Source organism: Hirundo rustica, chromosome 13, assembly GCF_015227805.2.
Source record: "Hirundo rustica isolate bHirRus1 chromosome 13, bHirRus1.pri.v3, whole genome shotgun sequence".
In the NCBI taxonomy this organism is placed as follows: Eukaryota; Metazoa; Chordata; class Aves; order Passeriformes; family Hirundinidae; genus Hirundo; species Hirundo rustica.
The window spans coordinates 9,939,889-9,959,210 of record NC_053462.1 but is presented as its reverse complement, the minus strand read 5'-3'; the positions used below and the strand labels follow the sequence as shown (position 1 = coordinate 9,959,210).

Genomic DNA, 19,322 nt, shown 5'->3' with positions numbered 1-19,322 from the left:
GAAAGTGGGCTCTTAGTATGGACCAGAGGCCAAGTAAAGATCTTGTTTCCCCAGGACTTTATACTTTGACAGGGAGTTCCTTAGGCTGAATGTCAGTTCTTCACTCTTAGTTACCAACAACAGATTTCTTGTATGTGAATTTGTCCAGACTCCCTTTTAACTCATGCATAATTTTAACATCCAGGAACAAGGACTTCTACGCTTTGTCAGGTGAAGAACTGTCTCCTTTTCTTGATTATTAATGTCTACCTGACTAGCTTTATTTCATACCCAAAGGCTCTAAACACTTGAGGGGGCAACAAACAAATGATTCCAATCCACTCCATCAATTACATTCATCATTTGATGGAACTCTGACCCTTCCTCCTTTAAGTGATTTTTTTCCAGAGTCCTAACACACTTTTATGGTGGTCATTCTGTACTTTTAATTGTTCCATGTGGATTTTTCCTAAATCTTTTTCCGTTTAACTATCTTGGTTGGTAAGAAAGGAGAAAGGCAGATTTACAGATTTTCTTAGACATCTTAGAGAAAATGTCACTCTATCATTTGCAATTTTAATGCGTCAAATGAGCCACATAAAACGTGTGTTAATTAGTGTTAACAGAAGCACACTGTAATGCAACCTCAAGCAGTACAGCAGTTTCTCTGAGGCTGGTGTACCAGAATCATCAGGAGCGATTATGTGACCACATCTGCCCCTCCTGTGCAAAGTCCCTTTGTTTAAACCTGGCAGTGACATAGCTGAAGCAAACTGTTCTCTTCTGCTGACTGTAGTGAGGTCAGTGAGTGGGGTAGCTGGGATGGAAATTGAAAGTACCTGAAGTTATTCTAGCAATACCCCGAGCTGCTTCACACACTGGCTCTGTTCAGGCTCTGAACACGGGGGAGGGATGAGTGTAATGTGACAGCAGCAGTAGCTGGCAGGTGAGTAAAACCTTAAAGTCTCCCCGGTGATCTGTCAAGAAACACTAAATATTGCAGCTTTTGAGTGCCAGACCAAATATCATCCACGCAAACACTACTTTTATAGCTGTTGGCAAGTACACATGCCAGGTTGGCTGTGCTTCCATGGGAGATGTTTAGAATCAATGAGTTTCATGATATATTAACACTGGGGTTTTTGCTGTTTATCCAACAAAAAAAGATACAACACTATAAATTAGAATATCCATAATTAAAGCAATATAAAGCCACATCACCAGGAGAAGAATCTCAGTACATACAATTCACTAACAAACAATTAAGCATTAAGAAATGTATGTAGATTAAGCGCTTAAGGAAGCTGCTCTCAGGTTTTAGACAATGTCAGTTGGAGCACTAGGAAATATCTAAAACTAGCAGTTTTCAAAATGTGGTTTTCAGGCTGTTCATTTGCGAAGCTGAATTCTTAAGCCCATGCAGAATGTGGCCTACTGCAGAAGGTAACACCCGTTTGTCTAGCAGGCAACTGCCCCCGCCCCGTGCAGAGCTAGGCTTGCTTTTGATCTAAGACTCTACCAACTACCCCTGCTTTTTGTTTGAAACAATTTAAGGTTCTCCCTGATAAGGAGCAAGTCAATCTTGGGTTACGAAGAAAACTACCTCTTAAATCCATTTTATCTTTATCACAAGATTTCCTACCCAGCCTGCAGAAAGTCTAATCCGGGAAATCATATCAGTGGAGATAAAATTTACTCTGACAAAGAAATGTTGTGATTTTTTATTATTAGTTGCCTTATGTGTAGTTACTTTAGATGGAGAGATTTCTTGTAATAAGAGCTCACCAGTAGCTCTGCATCATGTTACCTTGTTTTGGATTTTTAATGGAAAAAGTGAGTTTTCCGTAAAATGATACTTTTCACTAATATGTGCTTTTCTCTACTTATGTTTCAGTATGAAACACTTCAAATTCAGGCTTAGATTTTCTGGTCTTTCAAGTCGAAGAACTGATAAATTATAACCCACCCCATACAGCTCACTTGATTTCCTGTTGCTCCATCATTTATTTTACTTTCTATCCATTTGATGTTAGTGACAATGAGCATGAAGACCTAAATGGAGAAAGGTATCTAGATATCCTAGAAATAATGAAAGTGAACAGATGATCACATAATTATTATTTTTAAAAAAATCCTAAAAATAGAAACATAAAGAATTATCTGAGTGAGGACGGCTAAGGGAATTTCACCTTTAGTAGTCCTCTTGCTCACAAAGAGGCCAAGGGCCAACTGCTCTGATTTTCACTCACGCAATAATGGGTCTGGACAGTGTGTAAACTGTGACAGAATTTGTCCCTATATAACTGTCACTGTTAATATGTTCCAAACCAGTGATCAATCCCTTTCAATCTCACACAGCCCTTCAAAGAAGTAAACTTGTGTAAGAGTAAACCCCTTAAAAGAGTAAGACAATTAGTGAGTAGGAGACAGGCAAATATTTGTTAGTAAAACAGAATTAGTGTTGCTTAGTATCTTTTTGGAACAGCTCACCCTACATTACACAGAAACTTGATATACACAAATCCAGAATGACAGCAGCCAAAATAAAGCAATCTTCCCCATAAAATGATAGTATTAAATTACATCTGCCTCAGTGGTTTAATGTAGTTCATTTTGGCCCAAGTTAAGTGTGCTAAATTTTCTATATACTACAGTGCAGTAGTAATTATAACTAATATTTAAAATAAATTTTAAAAAAACCTGTTTTCTTCTTGTTATAAATTTTATTGTTCATGAATGAAAGCTCTATGAAGAAAATTAACGTGTTCATATAAGTTATTTTTAGCATGGTCATTTTCAGTGCTTCAGAATTCTCTTCAGCATGGAAATTTAAGTAACTGGAGTATTTAAATAGCAATTCAGTCAAAAGTGCTGTGCTCTTTTACTCCCTCACTGGAAATAGAGTAATGGTCCCCCAATGAACATTCCTTAACATTCAGCAACTTAATCTGAAAACTCAGACTCAGTCTGCTGCTCTCCTTTACAACAAATAATGCTGGTAATTTAATGGCAAATGTAGTGTAGATTTTCTATTAAATTCTACAGAGTTTGGTTCACAGTACACAAGACTGGAAATGCAGAAGAAACTTTTATAGATAAAGATGAGTGTTTTACAGTGAGAAGGAAACATTCTCCATCATATAACATATTTCAACTCTAGTTAGACTGTAATTTTTTTTTTCCAGTCTGTGCACGCTTTATATATATGTATGTAGGTATAAAAATAACTTCTGAAATGAAAGGTACTGTGTTTCATTTCGTAAGGTGTAAAATGATGCCCAAATTTTTGAGAGTATTTTTTACCACCAGGAATGCCTTTATTTTTAATATCTCATCTTGAGTAGGAATAGGTTGCTGAAAGTTACCATCTGCTTCCAGTTTGCACATAAAATCCCAATTAGCTGAACTTCATATATGTTTTGCAAGGTAATTATCCTTGCTTTTTTCCAGAATGGGAATATATTTGTCAGATAGTATCTGGATGTCCTCATAAGCACAGCAATCTTAGCTTGACTTTGTCTGCCCCCTAACAAACTCAAATAGAAGGTTATCAATTTGGTTGATGAGAGATTATGGCCTTTGATTATCACTGCTCTGAAGCACTCTGTTTCCCCTTGATTACAAACACACAGTCAGGCTCAACAAGAACCCTGTTTTTTCAATTCCATAGGGAGAAAGGAACTTTAGCATTTCTCTGTATTAATAGTACTTTTAAAACACATTATCTACGTGCCACTTTTTGTGTAAACAATTTGGTTTCACATATAATTAACCTGAGCATGCATCTATCAAAGATTTTTGATAGGTCAATAAAATAAAATTTAAAAAGAAACATTTTTTAAGAAAATAAAATAAATTATAATCCAATCCTAAGGAGTATTATAAGCACAAGTTACTCATTTCAAGTCACACTATCAGTATGGATACTCAGGTTTTCTTGCCAGACAGCTGTGGGTTAGGAGTGGTAAAGGGTTCAACTCAAGCACTTTCCTCACTTTATAGAGACTTCAGGAACAAATTTGAAAGGATTCCAGATGGCCTATCTATTCTCCCACTGGAATCAGTGACATTAGCAGGTATATTAACTGTTGAAATACTGGTTAAGAATGTTTTAATACCCACACTCAAATTCATCTGAGCCATAGTTTGGAAAAAGTGAAACCAATGGACACTGTGCCATTAGAGATTAGATTTAGGTCCTTTATTTACCCTGTCTGACTTGGCTTTTTCTCAGTCTAGATAAAGCCAAACATGATTCCCCTTCCTATGCTCAACATTTCACGTTAAATGAGATAACCCTATTCACTTATGATCTCTTCTTCCCAGTAACAATGTGCACAGCTACCCAGCCATGAGTAACAGAAAAAATGGCTGAACAGACCTTACTTTCACAAGATTTAACATTTGGACAACAACATTATCATCATATCTTTAAGTAAATCTAGTTACTCAGTCCTAAGTGATTTTCTGTACCCATTAATTCCCTCCACGAAACACAAAGCTGGGACAATTTAGAGCATTATTATGTTTCCTTTACAAAAAGTATCATCTCCCGATGAAAAGTTATACAAAAGATTGATTTTGTAACAGTGAAATAAAAATCACTTTAAAATCAAGAACTATTACTACTGAGCATTGCTGCTGTTTGAGTGATGCCAACACAGCCTTAGACTGGTATCCTGTTTGCAGGAGAAAAATGGATTCTTTTTAAAGATCACATTCTACATTTTCCATCTTGTTATTTGAATGCTATTGCACTGCTGCAACTGGTTAGCGCTGCACATCTGGCTGAATTGTCTTGAACTGGTATTTTCCCTAACTATTGTGTATGTGTATGATGGGTTTTTTAAAAAAATATTGTATGCACACTGAAACAATGCCCTATTGCAGACTGCTACACACAATTAGTGAGAGCATGTTTTTTTCTGATTTTGTTTTCAATGTCAAAAAAGTGCTATTTTTAAAGTTAGCCACCATGAAATTCTAGCCATGCTTTTACAATGTTTTTTAATTTTGTGGGGGTTTGGCTCTTAATCTCATAGGCCCGAACCTCACACTGGAAGTGTTATCTCATAAAAGCTCTAAATTTCAACAACTTTTACTCTAGAGCAACTATTTTAAACTTACATTTATCAGGAAAAAAGAGCATATAAATAAAATATTCTCATAAAAATAGTTTCACAGAAACAAAACAGATAAAAGTTCCATTCAGTAAAAGGTCATTTTTTCATAACTTTGGCTACAGAAGCCCTACAATTCAGCCAAATTTGATTCCAAAGCCAGAAGTTTCCTGTCTTCCTGCTACAAACCATCATACTAAGATTTTGCAAAGTCCATCAGACTAGTGAGGGCCAATAAGTCAATCTCTTCTCATAAAATTACCATCATAACCAAATATTGTTACTTATAAATACTACAGTTTACAACTTTCACAACTATAAAGCATTTGGAAAAAAAAAGATGGATGGGAGGGATAAAGTGATATTTCTTATTTAAAATAAACAAACACATAAATATCCAGGGCCTTAAAAATGCACAGTCCTGGTTTGCTTTCTAGTAGAAAGGATATGGAAAGGCCCTACTTGTGCTCAGCTAAGAATTTCCCTGCCATGGGGGAGCTCCCTGCTGACACAGAGCCAGTAGGACTGGATCCTGCACAGATCCTATTTGACACCAGCACAGGATGCATTAGGAGCTGGCAAGAAGTGGCCAGAGCACGTTTTATACTTCTGAGGACTCACATGCCTCAGAATCTCACAATTAGATTGCTCTAATTTATACCCTGGCTAGCCCTGCCTCATACAAGGCAGTTCTGCAAGGATAAGCATAAATCCAGAGCAGCAGAGATTCTGGATTTAGCTACACAAGAAGTCTCTAATGCTAAATCATAAATTAGCCAAATTAGCCAAAAACACTGATTGAGTTTTTACTGTCCTGTAAGATTTGGGGAAACTTAAAGCCTGGACAAAAGCAATCAGTCTTCAGAGCTGTCACCCTCTCTCCTAACCACGACAACCAGGTGCCAGGTCTATGCAAGCATACAGAATCTTGGATATGTTCTTAACTGGTCCTATGGTGGCTATTGAGAAGGCTCATCTGTACATTAATTGCTCATTTTTCATCACAAGTGCAAAATACCCGGCTGCAGACAGCAGGGTTTCCTGACAAAAATGTGCAATTGTGTCTCTTGTGTTTGTCCAACTGTATTTCAGGCACAAGCTTAACTTTCAGCACATTTTTCAACTAGCAAGAAGAGAATTGAAGAGGAGAAGAAGAAGAGACATTCAGTGGAGTCTCTGTCTTCCTTCTGTAGTTCCATAATTTTCTGTGAAAATGACAGAAGGAGTTTTGCACCTTTCTTTACAACAAGTCTGGCATAATGCTGGCCGGTACTCCCAAGCCACGTGTAAATTCAGCTCAAGATGCACACTGTATCATTTATTCTCTGAAGAACACTGTGCAGAATTGGAATAATGAAAACCTGGCTTCTGGTTTTCCAGATACAGATTTTTACTACCTAGTAAAATTTAGGCTTTCTGACCTCTGTCAGTTTTATGATTGTGCAGATACCCAATTTCTGAACATGTGCACTCCAGTGATTTTGATCAGTTGTTGCCAAGCTTCGCTGTTGAGGTGACCACCATCAGAGACGGTGCTGACCTGTGGTAGGACCATCTGTGCAAAACCAGAAGCTCCTTGTCAGGCCAGGTTCACATTTTGTCACCTCCAACCCTTTAATTGCAGTCTCATTCATCCAAGAAGGATCCTCAATTCCATGTTTTCATCTACCACTGCTCTACGCATCTCACCTCCCAAACCAGAGCCTCTCTTACAGTGTCCAATCCCTCACTGATCTTTGATCACACACCAAAACAAGTCAAGGTGACAGCAACTACATAATCCTCCTACATAAAAAGCTTCCTTGCCTCACTAACCCTGCTCCTTTCTGCCTGAGCCCTGCCTGATGCTCCTGAAGCTCCCTGGGAGCTGAGCAATGTGAGATCGTGCATTCACTGCTGAGAGCATTCCTGCAACTGCAGCCTCAGAGAGAAGTAAATCTCAACAGATCAGCAAAAACCTTCTGTGTGGATCTGTTCACCTCATGGCTCAGAGAAGTGCTTGTTAAGAGCAGAGTTAACAGCTGCCATCATCATGTGCCACTTTCAGTTGGCTTTGTACCACAATTTGGGAATGTCTGTCTTAGACAATAGGCACAAATACGTGTAACAGTCACATTTGAAGCTGTTCTTTTCTCTTCCTGACAATGTTCTAATTTAAGATCCTAGTTTCACTTAACCAGACATTTTTAATGGAGAGAACTTCATTCCCATATGGCACCTTCAAGGAGCATGACTCCTCCAGAAATCTGTATTACACAAGCCAAACAGTGCTAACAGTTGTACTGCTAACAGGTCACATACTTGGGGTTTGTTTTTAGACTAATGTTTGTTTAAAAGCGAGGAATACATTTTGGATTGTAAATATCTTCATTCCAAAAAAACTGTGAAGAGAATAAGGAGAGTCAGATGGAAGAATTTTACCTCTACTTTGTGCTGATTACATAATTTATCAAGAAATTGTTCCCCAGGCCTCCAACAGATGCTCTGCTGTTAAAGCCATGAAAAGTCATTCAGGGAGAGAGTAAAGGCCTCGGGGGTGTGGACCACATGCTTCAGCACATATATCCTCAGCCCTGGCCTGCAGATAGCACATCTGGTCCAGGCATGGACCTGATGGTTGGCCAAAATACAGGCTTACAATAATGCTCCTTTTTTCAGCTTTAATGTAAGCCTGTTTTCTTGCCAAATTCAAATCCTGCCAAAATTTGGCCAAAGATGTTTGCTCAATTGTGCAATATCTTAAGTTTATATCCAACAACTCTTTGCAAAAACAATTGTATCGTGTTTTTAATGTTTACAGGCATTAACAATATTTAATTTTAAGTAGAATTTTACTGCTGACACTCTCGTGTTTTACAGTAAATTACCTTAGAGAGGGTTTTTCCATTAGCTCTGAGTGTCACGAGTCCTGCACAGCACACCAAAGCACTGGAGCTAGAGAGACCAGAACTTGGAGGGATGGTTCCATCTAGCAGACAATTCATTCCAGTTGGGTTATTAAGACCAAAATGTTCCTAACAATGAAAAAATAAACAATCTCAGTTTCAAGTACAGACAGGCTCAGGCTTGCAATTATCTGATACTTAGAAAGAGAATCCTTCTGCTGAGTTGCTGGAAGCAAGGACCTGCTTCTGGTATCTCCAAAATAAAGCAAAAGCAAAATTTTCATTCTATTCCTTAAGAAGAAAGCCAATGGTGGGGCGTCAGCCAAAGGTATGTCTGCAATTGCTGTACACAAACACAACCACCCCGAGCAGAACGCAGGATGGGCTGCACGCCCAAGAATTTACCAAGCTTCGTGGGTGGGTTTTGCAGCAACTGGCTCTGCTTTGAGCTGCCGTGGTGACAGCGTGAAGTTACCAATCCTTTTATACCCTACTTTTGTCCTTTTCTCGACAGCTCTTCATTTTAGGCACCACAAAGAGCTCAAGGTCCACTTTATGCTTCACTTCCAACGCTGGCATGTGGTATTAGGGAGCCACATGAGGCTGAGGGGGAAGCAGTGGCCATGCAGCTGTTTTCAGAGCCAGATACTCGTGTCCTGAAGCACCCACAGGACTGACACTGGGAAAACCACAATGGTACTTAAGGAACTCTGTGATTTGGGCTCACAGAGACACACGTACCAGCGGAGATGGTCTCTGGCAATTTTTTTGAATGAAGTTTAAAATATTCTAACATACACGATAGATATCACAGGTAATACGTTTAGTCCAGAGGTCATAAATCCTCGTGTACATACTCCTTTTAAGTATTCTTTAGTTGGTTTTTCTTTTCATTTATAATCACTTTTATATAAATTTCTCTTTGCTATTAGTTTATGCATACAGTACTTACAAAAAAATCGACTTTATATATGGGGGGTATATGAATAGCTGACTTCTGATGCAATTTATACGTCAATAAACCACATTACAGTGTCAATGATCAGAAAAAATAACAGTATTTTCATGAAGAAATATCCACCTTCAAAAGATTTCTACTACTTCTCCTGAAGCAACTTCAACCATAAATACCAATGGTAGAGATCAGCAAACACAGAGAATCTCCTTTAAATTCTTCTGCCATCACTTCAAATTATATTTTGAATTTCCTGTTTTACAAATAAAGGAAATTAATATCTAGAATACTATTGCTGCCCATGCCCCTTCATGAAGAACACTAGACAGGCTTGTTCATAAACAGAAAATGCTTGAGTAACCAGAAACTGATCCACAGTTTCTGGATTGTCTTGAATGTGAATCAGGCTTGCAGACTTATCACGCGATGTTTAAATAGAAAACGTACTTCAGTTTCAAAAGTGAAAATGGACTTTGCCAAGTTCTGCAACAGTTCTGTCCCAAAAGGATAGCATGTTCAACTTAATATAAACAGATTATCCCGCTGGACCCTCTGAGTATTTGTATTTCAGAGTTTCTTATGTCTGTAACATTTATGCTTATTTTCTGCCAGTACTAGAGTCTGCAAACCTGCTTTGCAAATTAACCTTCAAGTATGAAAGCTTGTCCTTAGGAAACAAATCTCAGTAGCAGACTGCAAAATAAATAAAGCCAATTGGTCATGCAAGCCTTAATATAAGAAAGGATATATTGTAAAGAAACCTAATCTATATCTCTACAGTCAGTACAATTTAAATGCCTGTGTTACTGAGCAATATAAAATTGAAATACTCATGTTACTGCACACATAAGTAATTTATTTGGGTCTATGCATAGGAGCAGGGGGCTGTTTAGGACCTGTGAATTGTAATAAAGTGATCTGTGGCACTGATAGTTGTGAATATTATATTTGAAAACTCCAGTGGCAGGTCTGAGGTAGGCTTTTCAGCAGTCTGCAGTCCCTATGTATTGGATCATCCTGTGGAGTGACCTAGATGGCCTATCCTGAGACAAACTTCATGTGCTTTAAAAAGCACATTTACCCATCATTTGGGCTGGCTGTGGCAACCTGTTCCTGACCTGCCATCACTGTTTATCCCATCTGCCCTTCCAGAAATATCATTAGGTTGACATCGAGCAGAGAAATCACCTCGTGTTTTTCTCCCTTCATGGGGTCATGAATTCTGTGAATTCTGTGCCTCAGCTGCAGACAGCAGGTGAGATTCCCAGGAGCCTCGATGGTGAGTGAAGGCTGCCTCCCAGCAGCACTGATGACCAGCACTTGCTTTCACAACAGTTGGGCTGTCAGGTCAGTCTGGAGAGCTCCCCAGGGAGATAAACCTCGAGTGGGCTGACAGGAAAACATCTATCTGTGTGTTTGTGCTCCTGCCTTTACCGTAAGTGTGCCCCTTCCTGCATAGCTGCACTTTTAACTCAGGATATTCTGAAAATCCATTCAAATTCCAAACCCTGAAAACCAGGATGAGTAATGGTTCTTAATGGATTATTTCTTCTGTATGCTGTTTAATTGGCTTTTGCATTTTCTTCTGCCTACTGCATGAGTCAGCTTCACTCAGCTGTTGCACACAAATTATAGGTTTTCAGCTTTAATGGAAGTCTGTGTTTTTTAAATGCTTCCACAGGAAGAAAAAGGGCTAAGATATGATCTCCGTGTCCTGAAAGACATGGAGATCATAGCCTCCAAACCTTTTTCAAAGCAGATTTTCATTAAATAATTCCACTGGAAAGCATTCCTTTTGACTTCAAAATACAGAAATGTCATCCTGATAATGTTTGAGCACAACTTTCCTGAGCAATTATTCGCTATTGTAATTTGTTTTATAGAGATAAAAATAGAGCTCTGCAAATATTTTAAAGCAAACCCACTCATATCTCCTCTTTAAGTTTTAACATAAAAATACTTAACTGTATGTTTAAAAAAGGCTGTAGGATGCTATGGGAAATATTTTGAGGGTAAATAGGTATTCTTTTTGCATTTTACTTCTGTATTAATTTCATAAATGAAATGGATTTGGCTTACCTGAACACCCTTCAGTCCACACAGGAAGTAGTTATGCCACTGAGGTTTGGTTTTGTTAATCTGAATGTTATTAACACTAGTACTGAAATCCCTGCAAAAACAGAAAAATCTTGAGGCTTTTATTTGTATTAAATTTAGTTTGAAAAAGCATGGCTTGTTACTGCCACCTGCTGATGGACAAAACTGGTTTGATGGTTTTTCTGGCTTGGGTTCTTGTTTGATCCTTTTATATATCTTCTTTATTAATCATTTCTATATGGTTACTTTATATGAAAGCATAAGAATTCTTGATTAAGTATAAAGAATATATTAAATAAATACACTGGTTCCAGTAAACTACATAGATTATTGATTTCATGGGTTTATTTTTGTCCAAAAAGACATCACTAATCAGTAATTGTAATGGATACCAGTTTTTATCAGTTAATTATTCTGTTACCTATGGAGAAAAAGGTGTACAAATATAAACATCTTTACTATGATATAATTGTCTTTAAGCAATGTCTGAAAAGCTCACTTAATTCTGGTGCACTTAAAGGCTGCAATTTTTGCGTCATGCAACCCCCAGAGCAACAAGCACTGTTGCAGTGGCCCCACAACTCACCTGGTCTATTGCTCACCCCACCGTAGTGAGGAACCACACTTGTACTCCCAGCCTACAAGCTATTCCCAGCTCCATGGCACATGACAGATCTTGCACTTTGAGTATCAACTCAGCATTCCCATTTTGCCAGTTACACATTCAAGTTCAGCCTTAATTACAGTGCAAACCCATCAGATTGAGGTACAGTTTAACATGTAAGCTGCTATCTCAGTGCCACAAACAGGATTTTATCAACAGTGCAGCAGCAAGGAATTGCACAAAGCTAGTGCCAGAAATTAGTAAGTTTTGTAGAGGAACACAGAAGATATGAAAGGGAGTACTGACATTAGAGTAGTAGGAAAGTTTGAGAATGGCTGTAAATTCTTCCAATTCGAGATTCATGTGTACTCAGAATGTTCTCCAAGAGAATAAAACAGCAACTTGCTTATGGTTTTTGAATAAAATAAACCCCCCACGAGGTATTTGTAAAATAGAAAATACTTGTCGTAAGTAATGAAGATTTTAAAATTACGTGTTTATGCTTGCTTCCTACAATAATCCTAAATTATCGTCGTAAAAAACAAGGTTGGTGGAAGGCAATGTGTAAAGGTGATTAAGAGAAAAAGAATCTTAAGTCCTCTTAAGCCTCAAATCATAAGCCTCAAATAAGAGTTCTAAAATATTTTATCTTCATAATTCTTTTTACCCTCTCAGACAGAATAAAATTTCAATGAACAAGAAGACACATATTTTGACTATAGGTGCTGGTTCTCAAGATAAATTAAAATAATGACTTCTTAAAATGCATTTTGCTCTTTTTTGCAATCTTCTCACATGGAAAATGAAAGAAAAAAAAATGGCTTTGATTTTGGCATGTTTTATATGGACATAATTCATACAAACACAGAACGTGGGATTGTCAAAATCCCCAGAATCCTTCAGTTTATTTTTTGTTATCACGTTCAGTTTTTTATAAAAAACAGTTCCTAAATATCCCAGCTTATCTTAAATCAGTAAATCTTCAGGCTTGCCTTTGAACCTCCTACTGAAAATCAGGCAGTTTAATATAAGAACTTTATAACAAAATAAAATAAAAATTGGGAAAAAAGGCTGTTCCTGCCTCTCTGTTTTAAAGAAAAACACTTCTCCACAACCAGACATAAAAACTTCTATTTTTCTGTGTAATTAGAAGAGATGGGATTTTTAAGTACTGTGACCGAGGTGGTTTTTACTGCGAATAGTAAATCTTTTTTTTTTTTGGGAGATCAGTTTGGCTCCTTCTCACAGAACCTTATTGTCTTGTCAATCTGTTAGTTTATGTGTTTGAGTCTACTCTACAAATACCCTGTTAAAACAAACAAACAAAACTTTCAGGTTTTGTCGTTGAGATGGAAACTGATTGGTAATTACCATCCTCTGGTACTCCTGAAGGCATTTTGAGAAGAATAGTGTCAGATAGTCTCTCTACACATACTTCTCAATTACAAAGATGTTTTGTGAAGGGGAGGTTATCAGGAACTTCAAAAGAATATAAGTTTTGAATACCTTTTTAGTCCAAATGACATAAAAAGCATCAGATCAGTTGAGATAATTTATGATATAAAACAAATAGGTGTCTTTTTCTAGAAAGCTGTTCTCTGTCCTATTTCTACTAAAAGTTAACACAGTTTACCGGTTCACAAAATAAGAAAGAACTAGGAAACAGTCATTCTACAGAGGATTCTGGTTAGTCCTTGTTCACCAAAGGCCTATAGATATGCATTCACCACAGGCATAAATCTACCAGTGTAATAGGCTGGGAAAAAAAGACATACTGTCATCAGTTTTGTTATGTGGTGTAACATTCAAAGTGTTGAAAAATATTTCTTTGTTATGAAATTATGGGCATGTTTTAGCTTTGTTTGTAAGCAACAGTGTCTCAACAAAACCAAGATGCTTAATATTGTGTTCTGAGACCTTTTCTTGGTTTATGGCTTAAAGCATATGATTTCAAACTGAAACCAGGGCTGATGTAAAAATATAGTGACAGTGTGTGCAATTTAAATTCAAAGGCTATGATTCCACATTTGGTGGAACTGTCCTGAGAAGGCCATTTCAACTGCAGTATAATGCAGTAAAGCTTGAAGACCAAGTAAAAAAGTTCACCTTTTTATTACTGCTTTATTTAGTGTTCATTGTAGCAACTTTTCCTAATCAAAACTATTGTAATTCTGAAGCTATCGTCTCTTGCAGAATGGTTTTGCAACACAGCTTAATCCCTGGTGGGAGGTTGCTGTTGAAGAAAGGGAAAGGTCCCACACACACCTTCCATTTCCCTTGCCTGTTCACTACTGCTTCTTCCCACTGTTTACCCCAAGGAAGCTTTAGTGCTGCGTGCATGTCAGTTCACTAAAATGACAGAAAATTTTCCAAGCAAAAAATGGGGCAATAGTGCACTTTATCTTAAGATCAAACAAGTACTCTACACCTGCTAAAAGGTAAAAGCTGAGTTGATCTTAGAAGCAGGTACAGGGAGACTAGGGGTAAAAGATGCCAAGGCATTGCCTTTTGGCAGCAGCAAACTCTTAATTCAGCCTAGCTACAATGTGAGTACATACTCCACAAAGTGAAAAATCTCTGAGTATTTATACTTAGCATGGAAGTACAAATTCCTTTCAACAGTCTTAGTCACAGGAAGCGTTCAGAATGTGTTTATAACAAACTGAGCTTTAAGCAGGAATATGTGCTCAAGTATTTCCCACTTTTGACAGTATGTTCCTGTCCCTGTGCTGCCACACACTGTGCTTTCAGGAAGTAATTTACCAATTAAACCGATGGCTCAATAAAAATGGTTTAAACTAAGCTTTTGATGATTCTTATTTTTGCAAAATGTCCACAAAAGCTCATGTGGATGAGTGACCTGATCTGAACTGCTATGCAACTACACAAGTATCAGTCTGTAACAGAGGCAGAAAAACGTGCCTGAAGTTGGAAAGAGTGGCAGGATTATTTCCCTATGTTCAGCACTTGTGAGACCATAGCTGGAATATTGCATCCAGTTTTGGGGTTTCCCAATACATGAAAGACACTGGCAGGGAGTTCAGCAGGAGGCCAACAAGATTATTTACAAGGGATCTTCAAAGGTCTCTTCTAACCTAAACTGGCGTATAATTCTGTGAACAACAGCTGTGGAGGAAGTGGAAGTGAGGGAATACAGATTTTTTGAGTAAGGATTGTTGCTAAAGCTGTTGTGTTGTGAAAACACAGCCCCAAGTTCTCCAGAGCAGGGGAGTGTTACCTTACTTTTGCAGTAATCAATTACAAAACATTTCACTCCCTTCTCCAGGAGAAACTGAGCTGCTGCCAGTTTTGGGGATTATATCGAGATAGATGAGATAAAAGAAGGGAAGACAGAATTGCACTTTTAGAAGGATTGAAAAAATCAGAGGTCTTACAGAGTAATATGAACAAACAGGTGGGAGACAGCAGCTGCAAAGCTATTGCTCTGAACTAATACACACAGCATGGAGTCAGCCTGTGGGATTCCATCTGCTGATATAAGTTGTTTTACACAATCAGACTCTGTGTTGCAATGGAAGTCTGTCAGATCTCTGAAAAGGTAAAGTGTATTGCAATGCATGAAGAGGTTCATAAAAATTAATGAATAAACAAAGTAATTACGTACAAGTATGAAGAATTGATATTTGCCAGTTGCACAACTTGAGTTTGCACAGGTTCTACTGCAATCAGGATATCTTGTTCTATAGCCATTGGGAGCACAGCATAACCACAGTAGTCTATGTGTTCTCCTAGAAAAGAAACAAAGAAAATACTTTGCAGTAATTCGTTCTAGAGTAGCTGTAACAGGGCTTCTGCAGGGCTTCAGTGTTGTTTTAATGAGATTTTTATCTGTTTATAAATGTTCATGTTTAACACTGGCTTACAAAAATTTAAAAAAACACCTCACCATATAGATTATTGTCCAAGAATAAGAACTGTCTTGTACATACAAATTCTGCGCCTTTTTCCAAGAAGATAACTACTACATTTAAATAACCATTAATACAGTTGCATACAACACATAAAGTATCAAATAGAAAATGTATGTAGTAAACACCCTCTCCTTTGGGAATAATTCCCAGTTACCATATGCTGTCTATTTAGTCTAGATGAGATGTTCACACAACACTGAGATAAAAATTAACATTAACTGCACAATAAACAATTGACTTTTACAGCTCTGTTTTTACTACACCTTCAAATGCGTAGGATTATTTTATGAACGTATGTAAGAAACTCAGCTCCAGGGAGAACACAGTCCTAATATGGACAGAGAAATCTCAAAAATAAGGCTGCTGCAGAAATATAATAAGTCCTAAACACAAAATAATTATGACTCTCTAGTCTGCCAGTGAATCACACCCACTGTTTTAAGTTCTGTGGACACATTGCTATGGAAGAGTAAAGAAGAGATGATGATAGAATCATTTCATGCTTTATCATACGCACTGCTGTGGGGCTGGTTATATTTGGTTACTTTAACTAATTTTAAAAAATCATAAGCTGGCAAGTTACTCCAATTTTCAAAACCATCACTACTGTCTATAAATGGTTTTCTCCAAAACTGATATCAATGTGGAGTTGTTTATAAAAAGATACAGTAAAATCCACTAAATTATATATGATTTTCCATTTGTCACAAGAAACTTCTCTGAAAAAATAAACTTAAGACCAGCATTTTCATTCTATGTTTTAAACTACTAGACTTTCATGATGACGATGAAGTAAAATAACATAAGGTTAATTTTTCTCTTTTACCTATTAAGTTGACTCGTCCTGGTGCACGAGCATAAAATTTGGGAGCTGATCCAAACTTTGATATAAACATCTCCTTCAGTTTCTGCAATCTGAAAGGCAGGTTAGAAACATTTAAAAACACTACATTTGCACAAAAGTTTCAATGCTTCTTGAAGCAAATTCAATTCAGCTTCCTGAAGTACGCAGAATTTTCTCTGCTACTTCAGGAGTGACATTAAGCTGCTTATTTCTGCTCTTCACATGACATTGAAGACACTACTTAGATCTTGATTTTTATCAATTTTCATATTTGACACTACCCCATCTTTGTTTAAATGCATACACAGAGAATTAAAATTCCAAACCTCAGCTTATTATTATGACTTATGCCAGCGTTTACTCCACAGCATTCCAGCAAAAGTACTTCACGTTTTCCATTTAGAAGTGCCTGATGTGCTACTGAAAGTTCAAAGCAAATAAACTTTATCATACTGCTTTATCTCCTGCAACGGTAAAGGTACCAACCTTCTGCCTGATGTTTGCAAAATTGGAATCCTTTAGTGTGTCATGCAGAACAGTAGGAAAACGAGAGCTGAGAACAGACGAAGCCATTATCTCAGTGAAGCATAGGAAACTTGATAATAATTCATTTTGAAACTACCTTAAAGCAAAATTTTAGTCAACTGACAAAAATCCAGTAACAGGAACCCTGATAAGGTTTCTACATTTAATCTAAATCTAGAACTGGAAGCCTACTTAATGCAAAGTGGAAGTAAGAAGACTGCAATGAGAAACAGATGCTAGAAAATTCCACAATTATTTAGTTTGTACATCTTTGTAAAGGCTGTGTTACTGTTCAGCTACATATATTCAAATGTTAAGATTTTTATAAATGGAAAACTACAAAATATGATTTGTTGTGATATTTTTAACAGGTCTTTCAGTACCTTTCTATTTTTGTGCCCAGTTACAAAGCTGTATTAGATCTAGGATTTCCCCTTCTTATAATCTCCCCTAGTATTCACTGGTACACCGCTCTTCCAATTAACAAAGCAATTTCTGCCATTTCATTGTTCAATCCCTTCTCTAGATCCCATTAATAATATTATAGTCCGCGGGGGAATCTGTTGGCAGAACTCTAGGTGTTAACTTTATTCCTTTTTGTGTCAGTATTTAGAATGCTGCTTTGTTTCACAGATATTTTTATAGTAGTGTTGGTACCAAGAGACAACAAACAAAGCAGTCATGAGGGCATGTTTATCTAAGTGCTGATTGATCTCTTTTTTTTAATGTGGGTTTTACAAGCAGGCCTGATGAAAGGCTACTTACAGGCTTTCGCCTTGATGTTGCAACACGCACATTGCATTTCAAGCACCTACATCAAGAAGAAAATTGTCAGAAGCCTTAAAGCAAAGGCACTCCTCACAACTTCACACTTCCAAGTCTGGAAATGTTGGACTTGTCGTTTCCTTGGGATTTACGGTGCAATCGTACGCAAATAACCGGCGTTTTAAAAGTGTCCCTTCTGCGGTGCTAACGCAAGCAAAAAGGTCCATTTGTGTGCGTTTTCATTCCACACCCCGAGCGAAACTCCATGGGCAAGAAGTAGGCACTGGCACATGCCGCAGCCATTCCAGGGATGGGCCAGGCTAGCGCTGCTCTAGGGCTTTTTACAGCAAAAAGGACGAGAGAATAATTAATATTCCTAGAAAACTCTGTGGAGGAAACTATGTGGAAGAAATGATGAATGAATAAACGGATGAATGAACGAACGATTCCTCCTGCTGCCCCAGCGCCACCCTGTGAGGGGCGTCAGGGCGGGCCGGGCTGCCGTGGGTGGGAGCAGAGGCCGGAGCCCGGCGCGCCCCGGCCAGCGGGGGCTTCCCGAGAACTCTTCGCTCGTGTCACGGAAAAACCACGACGCTCCGAGTCCACACGTCCTCGCACCTCAACCCGGGGCATGAGGACGGGCTTACCCACCCGTCCTCCCACCTCCCCCGGCCGCCCGCACCCCGCCCACGCGCCCCGGGATAAGCGGCGGCGGCGGCGGCGGGGCCAGGGAGCGACCCACCCACCTGGGCTGCTCCACCAGCTGCACCGGGAGGGTGCTGGGGCTGTCCCCCGCCATGGCGGCTCCACCGCGGGCCCGGGTGAGGCGGCTCCGGCGGGACCGCGGTCACGGGGCAGGCGAACGCCGCGTCCTTCCGGGCGGCTGCGCCGGCGGCCTGGCCCCGTCCCGCCCCGCCGGCGGTGCTCGGCACTGGGCACCCCGCTCGGCCGTGGGGCGGCTCTGCCCTCGGCCCCGCTCTGCCCTCGGCCCCGCTCTGCCCTCGGCCCCGCGCCCGCCACAGCCCAGGTCGGACAGGGAAGCTGCTGCGACGTGCGAACGGAATGTGTGGGATCTTCCGGTATTCCTGCCAATACTCCTGCAAAATGCACGTGCAATGAAAATAATAAACGGACAGTTGCATCCCTCATGGCCTGGAGGAGGGATGGGTATTTCTGTCCGCATATATTTTTTTTCTGGTGTGTGGTTCCTCCAGCTCCCCAACTGGCAGCCTCATGGCTCCTGTTGCCCTCGGATTAATGGCTGGAGATACTTGAAAGGAACTGAGCATTTCAAAAGTGCTCACAGGCTCGCTCTCTGTGTTTTGGTGTATATCTTTGTCCATTTTGGTATCTATCTTACTGTCCCTCGTCCCTCATCCCAGTCAGGAAGCAGTAAGTGCTCAGACTGAAGGAAGCACAATAACAAATTTCATTGTGGGTTTTCTGAGGTAAAACATTTATTTCCCCATTAGTATAGTTGCAGAAGAATACAAACACAGCTTTTAAAAGACTTGGCAGTAGCTGCAGGGGGAAAAAAAAAGAAACAAAAACCCACTGTCAGAAACCATAACAATATAAAATTACCAACAACAGGAAAACCTGGAGACTCAGTAAAT

The 19,322-nt window shown here is 38.9% G+C and overlaps 1 protein-coding gene across 1 annotated transcript in view; it reads right to left on the bottom strand.

The window, feature by feature from the left end:
- Positions 1 to 18,552, bottom strand: part of GALK2 (galactokinase 2) — a 45,722-nt gene extending 27,170 nt beyond the window's left edge. Inside the window, exons 1-5 of the mRNA XM_040077618.1 lie at positions 18,453 to 18,552; positions 16,399 to 16,487; positions 15,266 to 15,389; positions 11,019 to 11,109; positions 7,967 to 8,113 (exon numbers count right to left, since the gene is read on the bottom strand). Coding sequence (XP_039933552.1) covers positions 7,967 to 8,113; positions 11,019 to 11,109; positions 15,266 to 15,389; positions 16,399 to 16,487; positions 18,453 to 18,505 — 504 coding nt within the window. The 5' untranslated portion in view covers positions 18,506 to 18,552. The remainder of the gene's footprint in view (positions 1 to 7,966; positions 8,114 to 11,018; positions 11,110 to 15,265; positions 15,390 to 16,398; positions 16,488 to 18,452) is intronic.
- Positions 18,553 to 19,322: the final 770 nt, after the last annotated feature.